Source organism: Pelodiscus sinensis, chromosome 7 (assembly GCF_049634645.1).
Source record: "Pelodiscus sinensis isolate JC-2024 chromosome 7, ASM4963464v1, whole genome shotgun sequence".
Lineage (NCBI taxonomy): Eukaryota > Metazoa > Chordata > Testudines > Trionychidae > Pelodiscus > Pelodiscus sinensis.
In genome coordinates this window covers 25,672,250-25,687,196 of record NC_134717.1, presented here as the reverse complement: position 1 = coordinate 25,687,196, position 14,947 = coordinate 25,672,250, and the positions used below count along the sequence as shown (strand labels likewise).

Sequence of the window (14,947 nt, the reverse complement as noted above, 5' to 3'; positions counted from 1 at the left end):
GGGCGTGAAGGGGGCAGAGTTGAGGCGAGTCAAGAGTGGCGGGGGGAGAAGGGGCGGTGCTATAGTCGCCACGTGACAGCGAGCGATGTGCGCGGGGGGTGCCGGGAATGTTTCTGGGGCACTAGCGGGCGAGGAGGGAGGTTGCGCTACTAGAGATCGAAGCGCTCGCGCAGGCGGGCGATAGCGAGTGAGCGGAGCCGGCCTAGGTAGGGCATCCGAGGGCCAGGCGCGCGAACCGGCAAGGAGATGGCGGGCAGTGACAGGACGTGGCGGAGGAGGGCGGGCGAGCGAGCGAGAACCCTGACCCGGTGCGGACGAAGGGCGGCGGGGTCCCGGGGGTGTTCCCCTCCTGCCGCCTTGTGTTCCCGGGCCCCGTGGGGGGCTCTGTCCCGGTCTCAGGTCCTTGGGCCTGGCTGTTGTGCGGCGGAAGGGCTGCGTCCCGGTGCTCTGCCCCGAGGGGACTTGGGGGGGGCCTTCGGCAGCGCGAGGCGGGGGATGATGCTCATGGCGACGCGGCGGTGAGGGCTAGGGAGCATCGCGCGCCAGCGAGGCCTCGTGAGACTCCTGCCTCAGGAATCGCTTCCTGCCCAGTGAGCCCGGCACTGATCCGGGTGGCCGTGCTGGCCTTGGGTCACTTGCTGTGATCCTGAAAAATTGAGTCGCCCGACTTCGTCCCCAGTGACCTCCCAGCAGAGCCGAACTGGTGTCTGGTGCGTCCGCTTCTGACCCGTGCTGACCGATGCTGACGCCTTGTGTGTTGCAGAGGGGAATTCTCTGGAAGAAAGAGCAGACGGTGATACCGACTATTCGTAGCTTAAACCCGGCTTCTGGGCATTCCTTTGTGCCAGTCAAAGGCACTTATTATTTTTGTCAGATTTCTTAGGCACTGAAGGTGAAACTTCTTGTAATTTTAAAGTTAAAGTGGTTGAAGTGCCTCCAGTTGAATGGATGGAAAACTGAAGGAGTTAATTTTATTTACAAAGGTGTTTATAGCCACCTTATCTGGAACATTGTTAACTCTACTTAACATTGACTATGCTCTGTAGGGGCAGATTTTGGGTGTAAAATAAAAAACTTTACACAGTGATTAACCAGAATAAAGGTAGATGCTGCACTATAGATCAATCCTGCATCCTATGATTGCTCCTTTGGACTTTTTGAATTAGGCTCCTTTCTGGTGGAGCTTTGACTTTGGTTATATCTACTCTACAACTAAGCAAACCTAACTTAGGATGTTCAGAGGTGTGAAAAACACACTCACTGAGCAATGTAAGTTACACCAAGAGAAATACTGGAGTGTTCAGCACTGTTGGCAGGGGAGCTTCTCCCACTGACCTAGCTACTGCCATTTGTGAAAGTGGTTTTATCATGTTGGAAAGTTTTTCTGCTAGCATAGAGCAGCTGCACAAGTCTTGAAGCATCACTGTTGCTTATGTAGACATTACAGCTAAGACCATGGGCTCACCTAAACTTTGTTTTTTATTAGATTTGGTTCTGTGGAACAAAACAAAGTAATCATTGGTGCTCTCTCATACCAAGCACTGAAGGTATCAAAATGAGCGATTACAGATCTGTGAAAGCATTCTCCTTTCTTACTTTAAATAAAATGGTTAACAAATTACTACAGTTGTCAATAATACATTAACACTTCAGTTAAATAAAGGGGCTAGCGCACAGAGGTAGGTGATGTATTTTGGTGTTATTGTTGAGTAACAGAGTGGGTCTTCATTGCACTGTTAACCTGAGTGATTGGCATGTGGGATGGTCTAGTGAGTCAATTTGTGATCATCCCCATAACAAATCACTACTTACATTCTCATTGCATCTGCACTTTTCAGTGTATATCTGGGATCGTATCTCTCATGTGTCTTTGTGCTGAGATGCTCTAGGATTCTTTGCCTGTCAATTGTACAATGTGCAGGATATATATGAGACTTCAGTGACTTCCGTTTTTTTTAATCTTCTTCCTATTGCAAAGCGAGTGTGTTTCAATCAAGCCATGTAAGCTAGTCCAGGCTTAGCACATCCAATCCTATACCATGTGTCTTTTTCCAGATATATGGTAAGCATTCTGGAGCTAAAAAGGTTAACTCTCCTTTGAGACATACCCACAGACATTTGTGGTTTCTCTGTTCAAATTTTGAGGCTTTTATGCAACCATAGCAATTGAAGACTTTTTTTTTAAGCAAAAGCTGAAATCCTGTTGAACATGATAGTATCTTCAAAAGAGTACTGATAAGGTTTAAAAGCACGTCAGCTGCTTCTGAGCCCTGGAGATAAACTTAATTTATAGTGTTTTGTTTGTAGGTACCATTATGGTAAGTTACGCCTTATTTACACCACTCTGCCATCACAACTATGTCAGAGATCTGAAAGGTATGATCTCTACAGATTCTTATGGCATAGCTATGTTGTAGGGAAGATGAAGCAGCACTGGCATAACTGCTTTTACTGGAACGGAGGTTTTGCCTTTTTTGCTCTATCCACATTAGGAACACTTTTATGGTATAGTATTCCATTGGTTCTATGCTGATAAAGCTTTCCTATTGTGGATATAGCCTTGGCTACAGCAGAGGTCATTTGAAACTTTTTGAATAGTAGCTTTTATGTAATCTTAACAAAGGCCAGAAAGGAACTTTTGATCACCTTCAGTGACTTGTGTAATACAGGACATTCAATTTCACCCAATAATATCTGTAGTATAAATGAAATATTAACCTCACTGAGAACATACATACATGTACACAAGGAGTGTGATTCTGCTACTCTTCTTCTCATTGATCCAGTGAGTTCAATAGAACTACCAAGTGTAAGAAAGGGCTCCAAAGTTTGGCCCTTAATTTTTAAAATCCGAGCATACATCAGTCGCGCAGAAGGTTGCATTATTTTCTTTATAAAAAGTAGTAGTATTCACTCTTAGCTTTTCTGAGTATCTGCAATGGTTGGTTTGTTGTTTTTAATTGAGGATGTGGACATGGTGGTAGATTTAAAAAAAAATGAAATTCTTAACAAACTGGTGAACAAGTGAGGGGAATAGTGTTAATTTTTGTTCTGAAACTGTATATTGTTAAACTACCCAGTAACAGTAACAGGAAACTCCTTTCTCCATATAATGAGTTTAATTGACTGTACTTAAAAATAGTTCCCATGTATACTGGAAATAGTCTCTCCATTAAAACAGGTATGTCTAGAAGTACACCTATGTTGATTGTTGTCCACAGAGATGTTCTGTATTTCTAAAAGGTAACTAGAAAACGAGAATCTTCTTGAAAGGTAAAGTGTAATTGATAATCGGATGTAACTGATTTATAATATGAGAACACTCCTGGGACTGCTCCAATCCTCCTGGGGCAGCCCCTGCCTTAGACACATGCACACTGTCTGCACTGGGCCCTGTCCTGCTTCAGCCTCCACCCATTAACCAGAACTGGTAAGTATCACATGTTAAGGGTGCTGTTCAGGGCTCAACAAACAATGTAATCTACTCGCCTGTGGTGAGTAGATTACACCTCGGAAGAGCCAGCGCAGAGCAAGAGCCGGCGCAGAGCAATCTGCACATGAGCAGAATGATCTGCGCAGAGCGCAGAACCACACGGCTGCTTGGCGAGCCCTGGTGATGTTTACCAGTTAACCTTTCCTATATCAGTGCTGAATGAGATAAATAGTTGAGTGTTGTCAGCTGTGGCCTGGTCTACACAAGGGATGTTAAAATATGTTTATTTAAAAGCTGGCTCCCACCTGCCTCCTTCCCCATGCAGAGGCAGTAGTGCAGGAGGCTCTGTGGGAGCTTGTACATGTCGGGAGCCGGCTTGAAAGTCAGCTGCCCATGCACAATGGTTTCCACCCTCCCCAGGCCTGCCCTGCTGCTCAGGCTCATCAGTTAATGGTGTACACAGGTACGTGTTCACATATCTAGTCTATGCTAGGAATTCAAGTGGGTATAGCTATGTCTCCTCCATTGACTTAGATGCAGTAGCTCAGGGAAGTGGATTACCTTTGGTTAAGTAGTGTCTACATTGAAGTGTACTACTGCAGTATCTTAACTATGAGTCTCAAACTCACAGCCTGTGGGCTGTCTATGGGCTGGAGAATATAGCTATCCAGCCCAGGAGGGTGTATCTGAACCTGTCCCCCAAGCTCCGCTCCTTCACTGTTCCCCTTTTTTTTTTTCCAGCAGTGTGACATTGATTCAAATTTTTTTCTGTTACATTATGAGCTTCAAATCCTTTTTAGCACTACCCCTTTTTAAGCAGTTATTTCCCATTTTATGTGTGTGCAACTAATAGCTGTTTCATATGTGAAGCACATTATATTTGTCCTTACTGATTTTCATCCTGTTCACGTCAGACTATTTATCCAGTTTGTCTAGATTTTCAGTTTTAATCCTATGCTCCAAAACACTTTCAATCCCTACCAGTTTCATATCATCCACAAACTTTTTATAAGTGTACTCTTGATGTCATTATGTATCAGGGGTTCCCAAATTTTTTGACAGGGGGACCAGTAAATCCATTCACAAGCTTTTGGAGGACTGGTAACATTAATTTGCATATTTGCATATTCATTAAGCAAATGATGAATATTCAAATACGGTGTTTCTGGTCTTCCCAAAGCCCCCAGTGCCAGCTTTAGCAAAGCTTTTGATATCGTCACCCACAGTGTTCTTGCCAGCAAGTTAAGGGAATATGGATTGGATAAGTGGGCTGTAGGATTAATAGAAAGCTGGTTAGACCAGGGTTTCCCAAACTTTTTACTTTAGGTTGGACCCATTTTTTTTCAGTACTGTTTTTTGCAGCCCAAAAAAATAAACGCATATTAAAAAAAAATGAAAAATGAATAAATTTTCAGTGTTTCACCCGGCTGTATCCTCTGCCCAGCCTGGGCCAGGGCTTGGGAGACCTGGCGCCGCATGGGCATTCCAGGAGGCGGGAGAAGGAGCAGATTGGGATTAGGGTATCTGGCTAAGAGGGAGGGTGCAAGGAGGGGTAGGGTTGCCAGGTGTCCAGTTTTGTACCGGACAGCCCAGTATTTGAGGGTTCTGTCTGGGAAACAAATAGAGAAAATACTGGGCATATAAAATGTCCGGTATTTTCTAATTAGGTAAATTTTATTATTGTTAGGTGTATCAGTCCGTAGCTGCGACCTGCCTGGCTGGTAGATGTGCTCATGCTGCGTGAGTGTAACTACTGAAGGGAGGGTACGGGGGGGGGGGGTGCAAAATGGAATCCCCGGGGCCGGACTTGCTTATGTGCCCGGGTCTGCATGTGCCCAGGTCAGTCCTGCTTCCCGCTGGCCAATTCACTCTCTTCCCCACCTCCCCTCCTCCCGATCTCCCCCGTCCAGCCTTGCTGCTCCCATCCAGCCCTGCTTCTGGTGGCTGGTTCTCCCGTCCTCCTCCTCACGATCTTCCCTGGCCAGCCCCACCCACCCCCTGTCTCCGTCCCCTGGCCAGCCCGCTGCCCCCATCCAGCCTTGCTTCTGGAGGCTGGTTCTCCAATTCTCCTTGTCCCGATCTCCTCCTGCCAGCCCCTCCACTCTCCCGGCCAGCCCTGCTTCCACTGCCTGCTGGCCCCGATTTCCGCTGGACAGTCCCGCTGCCCCCAACCCTGCTTCCCAGCAGCCAGTCATCCCCTCCCCGCCACACACCTTCTCCCAGCCCGCCCCGTCCCACCCTGATCCCCTCCCGGCAGCCATGCTGAGGCCCGGTATTTTTTTTCCCACGGTCTAGTACTGGGCCGTGGCCCATAGTTTGGGAAACGCTGATGTAGATGACTGAACAGAACCAGACCCAGAATTGATCCATGTGGGACCCTACTTGATATGCAGTTCCAGCTTCAGAGAACCGCTCATTACTACACTCTTGAAATGATTTTTCAGTTAGTTGTGCACTCACCTTGTAGGAGCTCCATCTAGGTAGTATTTCCCTTAGTGGGTTTATGAGAGAGTCATGTGAAACCATATCAAAAGTCTTACTAAAGTCAAGATATAGCACACTTACCACTATCCATTTCCTCCATACACAAGGCTTGTTGTTCTATCTAAGACAGTGGTCCCCAACGCGGTGCCCGCGGGCACCATGGCGCCCACCGGGCCATTTCTGTGCGCCCGCTGAGTGATCGGGGCCAGCTCCGCCCCCGGGCACGCGGCACAGGGTCGGTGCCAGCCCCAGGTGTGCAGTACTTGGGTGGCCCTGCCCCCAGGCTCGCGGTGCATGGGCTGTGCTGGCCCTGGGCACGAGGTGCATGGGTGCTGCCAGCTCCTGGGCGTGTGGGTGGCCCCGCCCCTGGGCGCGCAGCACAGGAGCGGTGCCGGCCCCAGGAGTGCTGAGCATGGGCGGTGCCGGCACCGGGTATGTGACATATTGGTGGGCCTGCCCCCGGGCGCATGTGCAGCCATGGCCCCAGGTGCCCGGTGCATGAGAGGCCCCGCCCCCGGGCGCTCAGCAGCCCTAAAAGGTTGGGGACCACTGATCTAAGAAAACTACTGCTTGTTATCAGGGCTGTTCACCACACTGGCACTTTGAGTGTAGAAGGTGGGGGCCCACAAGAGACTTGAAAAATATCTTGCATCTAAAATGCTTCTGCTTTAAAACTCCCAAAGGTCACTGATTCCCTGATCTTGGGTGTTATGCTGCCACCACCCAAGTGCAAAACCCCTTTACTGAACTAGGGATGTGAGCGACTTAGTCCCTTGACTAGTTATTTCCCCCGCCCTTGCTGCCTGTAACAGAGGCAGCAAGGAAGGGGGTGCAGGAGTTTGTGCTGGGAGAGTTGGCTTAAAAGAGTCTGCTGTTGGCTCTTAATACATTTAAAAGGCTAAAGTGTGGCAGGAGGGACCTGGTACAAGCCGGTCCCCTACACTCATTGCTGCTCTAGGGAGTGTAGGGCACCCAGACACTGCTGCCGTACTAGGTCCCTAATAATCCCTGAGGCCGCACCACTCAAGCGACAGAGTGCCTTGGGGAAGAAGCTGGGCTTTTGGGATTAGAATGGATGTATAATCTAAATGTTGACATAATACTTGTCCTTAGAGCTCAGCCTTTCTGTGGTGAGGGCAGTCCCATGTCTCAGTAATCCTTTAGATCATGCTAACATTGAGCATTGCAGCTACTTGCTTTTTCTTCATTAGTGTTCCAGTGATCAGGAAATGGGATAGCAATATCTGGTTTGACTATTCTACTGTAATGTTGATTACGAGGCCAGGGGTGTATATTAGGAAATTAGGTTGTATAACTGTAGTGTTCCATGGCGTGAATAATCCACATCCTTGAATGACTCAAGTAAACCTATTGAACCAGGGATGTACACCGTGATAAGTCGAGTAGCAAATCTTACCTGTCCCTGGAACCAGTTAAGGAATAAGCCTAGACAGAGAGTGAACTGGAGCAGCACTGAGGCTTGTTTATTGGTACGGATTCTTAATGGTGGGGGAATACTCACACACATTGCTTTCATGTTGGTAGTTTGGAGGCAGGCTCCAGGCATGATGTAGATTACTTTTGATTTCTCAGGTGGCTGATGCTGGCCAATCTGCAATTAGCTGGAGACTGGCCATGAGGAGTTGAGAGTCCCCTGAGTCCCTTCCAATCCATGGGAGGGCTCTACTGCTTTTGATCTGGTCCCAAGTTTGGCATGCTGTTACATCTTTTCTGAGGAGAGCCGCAGCTGGCTGCCTGTCAGACCAATTATACACTTTGCAGGATTCTTCCCTATAGCCATAAAAGATCATAAATGCTGTACTGCCTTATTATTGGCAGTTGCTCACTCACACTTCCTCATGCACATGATACAGTGACAGATTACATATTCATAAGCATGAATACAATTGATTCTATAAAGCAATTTGGCTTTAAGAAAGCATCTAACACAGAGTTACTTAAACTGTTCCGCAGCACACCGGTGTGCCATGACACAGGCCGAGGTGTGCCATGGAGATATGGTGACCTTACGTCCCTTTTTTCCAGGACAGTCCTGGATTTAAAGACACCCAGCACTAGCGAAGCACAGCAGCAACTCCCCACCTCCACCCAGCACGTATGCGGCTCCCTTGGTGTTTTGCACGGGCAGCCAGGGGCCCTGCCGGTGGCATGCAGTGTCCAGAGCTCCGAGCTCCCATGCAGCACATGCCGCTGTCCAGCAAGCCCTTCCCCTCACTATGTGGCCCTTCCCTCCCACTGTGGGTCTGCCTCTACTGTGTGCTGCCAGCCCGGCCTCCTCCATCCACAGGTGGCTGCAACTGCTGCCGGAGGGGGAGGGGCGCTGGTTGGAGCCAGTGAGCTGCTCCTGGGAGCTGCCACCAGAATCCCAGCAGAGACTGGCTCCCCACAAGCACTGACTCCCTCCTTTCCCCCACATGTAAACATGTAACTGCTGAGAAATTCAGCAGTTACACATTTACACAAATAAATGCATTTGAATTTCCCTGGCTAAAACAATTAACTGTTTAAATGCTATTGGTTAATTAGTTAACCATTTACAAGGGCATTTTCACAACATGTATCAGGATTAACAGCCTATGAAGTAGTTATGTTAAAATGGTTAACTGTTTAAACGGTAGTGATGAACTGGTTAACCATTTTAATCTAAGTTGTGACACCCACGCCTTCTATTTTTGTGAGATACCACTACTGTCCCTGCTGCGGCTGTTCTTGCCCAGTGAGGCTGGCTGCCACTGAAGTTAACTGACAAGAGCCAGTTAACCGATAAGGATACCAGTAAGCCTCATGCTTACCTGGTAACCAGTTAACATGCTTCCTGTGAAGCTAGAAACTGACCTTATTCTCTAAAAGGTCAAAATTTTCTTTGGCTTAAAAATTGGTCACTCAAACATAACTGTTAGCTTTTATAGGTTATGGGGGTTTTTCCCCAATATTTCTTGTCCCTGTCCAACTACTGCTGAAGCCTGTCTCACTGGGAGTCATTACTTAGGACTAGGGATGTGAAAGGCTAACCTTAACAAGTGATGCTTACTGCTTCTGATTAACGAGTTCAGGCTGGAGCAGCTCCCCACCTTCCATGGACAAGGGACTGCTCCAGCACTGCAGAGCCTAATGTGGACAGGTGTGCTCCAGGCCAGCCAAAGCAGCTTCTGTGTGTGGTGGGCACACTGCAAGCAGGGGCAGCTCTGACCAGGCTGGTGTGGCTCTCTGCCCACTCTCTCCCCTTTAACCTGTTAACTGGTTAAAAAATTAAACAAGATTTTACATCCTTACTCTCAACTGTAGTTTTTTACTTTGCCTTGGGTTGAACTCAGTCTTTCATTGTAACTATGTACCTTCTGTTTCTTTACTGTGGAACTGCTTGCTGGAATCCTGGGAGGAAGCTGGTTTGCACATCAATTTTGTATCAGTGTAATGGTCAATGGTATAACTTATTTTTAAGCACATGTAGTCATGCTTGTACAGTGCCCAACATGAACAATTTATATCGGTAGAGAGGTGCTTTATGGTGGTATTGAGATATATATATAAAAATATGTGAATAAGCTATAGTAATATAAATTATACGTATGGTGATAAAACCATGTTAATACAGATACAGCAGTACATCTCGTGTGTGTAGACCAGTGGTCTCCAACCTTTTTAAACACAAGATCACTTTTTCAATTTAAGTGCAATATAAGATCTACCTCAAACCACATACCCTTGCCCCATTTCCTTCCTGCCACTTCTTTGAGGTCCTGCCCCTGCTCCACCCCTTCTTAGGCCTCACCCTGCTTACTCTATCCCCCTTCCTTCCCCATCCTCACTCATTTTCACCAAGCTGGGGTAGAGGGCTAGGGTTCGGGCTCTGGTCTTGGGTCAAGGAGTCTGGAGTGTGGGAGAGGCTCTGGGTTTAGCCCAGGGTGGGGGATTGGGGTCTAGAAGGGGTTTCAGGGTTCAAGCTTTAGGAAGGAGTTTAGGTGCAGGGGGACTCACATCGGGGGCAGGAGGTTGAATGGAGGAGGAGGTTCAGGGCGGGGACAGTCAAAAACCAAAAGTAATATACTTTGCAAGCAGTAAAGATGTAACACCGACCTCTCATGTAAGTGTTGGGTCAGGAGATGAGAGTGAAGGACAGTGTGTGTTTGTGAGAACGACAGAGTGTGAGAGTGACAGAGATTTGCATTGACAAGCTCCCTCCATCCCCTGCTTTCTGTGAGGAGATAGGGTACAGAAGAGGGGGGAAGAGGGACACCCTGACAGCATCCCTCCTTTGTCCCTCCCACATCCTGCATAGTAAGCAGGAGGTTCTCAAGTGGCAGCTACAAGGCAGAGGGCAGGAGCAGCATGACAGTAGGTAGAGGGGCAACTGAAGTGCCAGCACTTGATAGCTTGCTGGCCAAATCAGTCAGGAACACCTGTCAGAGGCTCCAAGATCTACCGGTAGATCCCCATCTACTGGTTGGTGACAACTTGTGTAGACAAAGCCTTCATCTAAGATGCATGGTGCAAGATTTTCTTCCAATATTATTTTTTGTTTGTACCAGTAGTATGATGTACCTAAAACATTGCTTTATTGTCTGTGGAAAAACTTGAATACTCAAAAAATTCAATTGTTTATCAACATGTAGATGTTGCCCTTAATATTAAGTGTGCAGTATTAATATTGCAAATTGCTGGGTTTTGCCAAAGCTACAGTTGAACTAAAAGCAAATCTTTTTTTTTTTAAGATGTGAATTACTGCAATGAGTAAACGTAAGTCAAAAGAGACTAGCTCTGCAACTGAAGAATGCATCTCGCAGGTGAGTAACATTTTTATGTCATCTTTGTGAATCTAATTTATTGGCCTTGGGTAGCTGACATGGACCTATTCAAGTGTCTGACTGCAGTGACTTTCTACTCTTCTGATATAGAACAACTCAGGGAATCCTCTTACCAAGATCTGTTTCTCAAGGCCCTAGGTTAGATCCCTTTTGATGATTGATGCCTTTGTACATGCCTATGCATCATCAGCTGTGTGCATGCACAAGATTGTCTCTTGATTCACTTTTTCTTAGAGTTAGGTTCCCTGCAGGATGCCATCTGAAACTAGTGTACCACTGAGCCCTGTGACTTACCAGCCTGGGCTCCCTTTCATACTGTATGGTTGTGACAAACTGTCTTTCAGCTTGTATTTTCACCATCACCTGATCTGCCTCTCCCTCAATGCATACTTGGTCTGCCTCTCCCTCAGTGCATACTTCTGGTAACCAAATGGGATGTTTAATGTTGATTAATCAGCTAATTTAGTATTGATTAGTCAATAAGGGGGCAGGGGTCGCATGCCATCTCTGCTGAGCTTCTGCCTTTGAAATGTAGTAAGAGCCGCCTGTGGTTCTTGCTACATTTCAAATGCAGAAGTGCAGCAGTTGGGACCAGGCACGGGTAGGGACTGCTTCAGTCCCCACTGCAATTCTGCCTCCCCTGTTTGCCCTCTTCTTGCCTCCACTCCCCCCCCATGTTCTGCGAAGACATTGCTGGGGGAAGTGGCTTTTAAGTTCGCTCCTTCCAGCATTGGCTCCTGCTCTCTCCCCCCACCACACCCCTTCCCGGTTGCCTCTGATATAGAGGCATTAAAGGTGGGGGAAAATGTGAGTAGTCGATTCAACTACCTGATAAGCTTAGGCTTATCAGGTAGTCAACTATTTGACTACCCTTTTACATCCCTAGTAACCAAGCAGAGATTCTCCCCCCCCCCCCCACCCGCCCCATTCCCCAAAGCAGTCCTGTCAAATCTCACTGGTTTAGATTGAAAGAAAAACAAGTTAATTAACTACAAAAGAGAGATTTTTTTTAAAGTGATTATAAGAGATAATAAACTGGTCAAAGCAGATTACCTATCATGTTAATTCTGTTTATTTGCTTAGACTGGATATGAACTAGCAGATTATCACCCTAATTGATGGTACAGGCAAATTGATGCATTCTTAAGGCACAAGCTACATTAATTATCTTTACAACATGAATTGCTCAGGTCTTCATACACAGGCTAGAAATCCCTATAGCCTGGGTCCAGCATTTCTTCTCAGTTCAGTTTTCATTGCTCAGGTGTTTCAGAAATCGTCTTGTATGGGTAGTGAAGAACACTAAATAACGTCATTCCCAGCCTTCTGTAGCTTTAGCATGTGGCAGGAACCTTTTGTTTCAAAGTTTGGTTCCTAGACAGTTTGTGGGAAAATGCAGACATCCCAAGATGAAATCCAGAGACATGTGATCTGGCCCATGACCTTGTAGAATTATAGCAGCCACTACTAACAATAAGCTAGCAAATATGCCTATAGGGACATTAAGCTTTCCAAAGTCCTTTGTCATTGTTGAGGAGCCAGAAACACTCTCTGACTTCTTCATTTTTGTACCTGGAAGGCTAGTTGCGAGTGTTACCCAGAATAGTACATTTGAATATGGATATACAATCAATATTTATAAGTTGAGATACAAAAATTATACACACATACTAGGGATGTCAACATGCAGTCAGCTACACAATTAACTGATGAGCCTGAGCTGTTTGGTTAATCCAGCAGACTATATTCATTCCCCCTGCCGCTTGCTGCCTCTGATACAGAGGCAGCAGCATAGGCGGGAGGGCAGGCAGGAGCCAATACCTCGGGGAGCTGGCTCTGTGAATTTGTGTGTCCGCACTTGCTGCATTCCAAAAAGGAGCCAGTGCTTGGTCAGAGCCAGCTTAAAAAGTGGCTCCTCACGAGCACCGTTTTCACAGAGCTGCCTTCCCCCTCCTCCTTTCCTGTGTTGCTGCCTCTCTATCAGAAGCAGCAGCATGTGTGTGGGATAGACAGGATGCCTGTACACCCTTTGTCCTCAGGAAGCTGGCTTTGGGTCCTGCCCCGAGGACCATCAAATAATCGTGTAACAGATATGATTTGGTGCGGTTGCACGATTAAGTTAAATGACATCTTGCATCCCTAATGCATACAAATAAGATAATCCTCTTCAGCCAATTGTAACTTTTCTAATGACCCCCCTCATATGACCTGTCCGGTGCTAAATGCATCATAACTATGCCATAATCATATCCTCATATTATGGGGTGCAGCGTCATATTAGTTATTTAAATCATCGATCGTTTTTTATCCCTTATAATAAAAATGCTTAGGGATGATCCTGTTCTTGGTCAGTCACATATTAAAGATAGATTATAATTAGCTCACTGGCAAGTCTGTCACACTGCATAAAGTAAGCACTCAGAATAAGTAAATAGCAAATCTTGGCCTGTTTTCAGGTTCACATGTTTGGGGGTTATTGACTGATCCTATCCTCTTCCTATGTGCAGTGTGAATGACAACTGAGACGGATTCTTCTTTCAGGGGCCAGGTGGTATAGGATAGCAGCACTCTGAAGAGGCTTCAGCTGCCTTGTATTAACTATTTGGTGATAGGAATAGGTTTCTTACATTTCTGGTATTGCTGCTTCATTTTCCCTTCAACTAAAGCTGCACTTTATTCCATGATTTAAATAAAAAAAAAAAGTCACCTACTATGAATGTGTTGCCAGAACTTAATTGAAACTACAGTTAAAACTGTGTTTCACCATTGATTGTACTTACAAACCTGCTGTTGACCTACTTTTATTTTAAAATAGATGAATCAGGAATACATCTATATTCCAGCTTTCATACTTCATTATCAGAAGGACCATTATATTTAAAATGCTTATGCTGTTACACTAGCTTTGCTGACACACACAGATTTTGGCTTAAAGCACTGTCTCTCAACTCTTGACTTGTAAACAGCTACATTAATTCAAAGCTGGAAAATAATCCATTTGTTTAAGAAAAAAGTCTGTTGAGATAATTCAAAGCTTTTCTGAGGAACTTGTAAACAAATGATGTTCAAACTATTTTGAGGTTTAGGTTCATGTTGGAGGACATAAAAAGTGCAGTTGGGTAAGTATAGAATCTTTCTAATTTTGTATAAAGGACAGGGGAAAACAATTACTGAATAGGGCATTTACAAGTAAGCAAGCAAAACCAGGATAATGCATTACCATATGCTGTGTTCATCTATTTGCCATAGTTACACTATTCGAAAATCTTTAGCATATTATGTAAGTTATAATGAGGTCTTGCTACTGAACTTGTCAGGGATTTACCTCCTGTATTTTGTGTGGTGTTACAGAATGTGAAAACCTGAAAGTGCAACTAACCCAGGCTCCAAGCAGTTCTGCTCTATTCCTGTCAAAAAGGGAGCTGCCAGAGCAGTTCTAGTGTCAGAGTAAATGGGAAAGAACAACTGGGTGGATATTCCCCTGACCACCTCCATATACCAGCTTCCTGTCTCTCTTGTGGGATAATACCCTTCTAGTAGTAGCTAATGTTCTGTAATTCAAGTAATAGAGGGCTCAGCTGTAGTGCTGAAGACTAAGGCTTCAAAACCTATCAATGATAAAAGGTGTGTAAGGCTGTTTCTCCACCAAAATATAGAACATTATCCAAAATAAAGCTTTTAATATAGTTAGGTTGCAAAATCAAGCAGTCAAAAGTTAGGAAATATTAGATTTGAGGTTGTCTGCAATTTTAATTCTGTTCCTCTGTGTGAATGCATTATGATATAGTTTTAATGACATCGTCCCGTGCTATTTTTTCCATAGCACCTCTGTACAAAATGGGTGAACGAGGAGGTAGAATTAAGTTTCATGGGCAACTACAGGCAGTCCCCAGGTTACATCAATCCGACTTACGTTGGATCCCTAGTTACAAACGGGGGGGGGGGCGCAGCTAGTGTGGGGTGCCTCCCCCACTGTCGCCGCCTCTGGCAGTGCAGGGGGCGCTTCCCCCCAGCAGACCAGGGAGACGCGGAGCTAGTGCCCCCCCCCCCCCCCAGCAGACCATGGAGACGCGGGTCTGCTGGGAGGAACAAGACACCAGCCAAAAGGGGGCACCCCAGAGCGGAAAAATTAATTTCCTAGGGAACAGCAGGAGCAGCAGGCAGTGAGACCCATTGTGTTACAGTCCCCACCTTGGGAGCAACA

The 14,947-nt window shown here is 46.1% G+C and overlaps 1 protein-coding gene across 9 annotated transcripts in view; it reads left to right on the top strand.

Annotated features, from left to right (window-relative positions):
• Positions 1–55: 55 nt before the first annotated feature.
• Positions 56–14,947, top strand: part of ORC4 (origin recognition complex subunit 4) — a 77,434-nt gene continuing 62,542 nt past the window's right edge. For 4 of the 9 annotated variants that reach the window (XR_012905160.1, XR_003091649.2, XM_025191041.2 and 1 more), the window contains exons 1-2: positions 57–206; positions 10,651–10,722. Coding sequence is in view for 7 of the 9 variants with exons in the window: in XM_025191041.2 (XP_025046826.2) it covers positions 10,666–10,722 (57 nt within the window). In the remaining 2 variants the exon portion in view is untranslated. The other 5 variants (XM_075933336.1, XM_075933334.1, XM_025191043.2 and 2 more) reach the window with 5 other exon arrangements.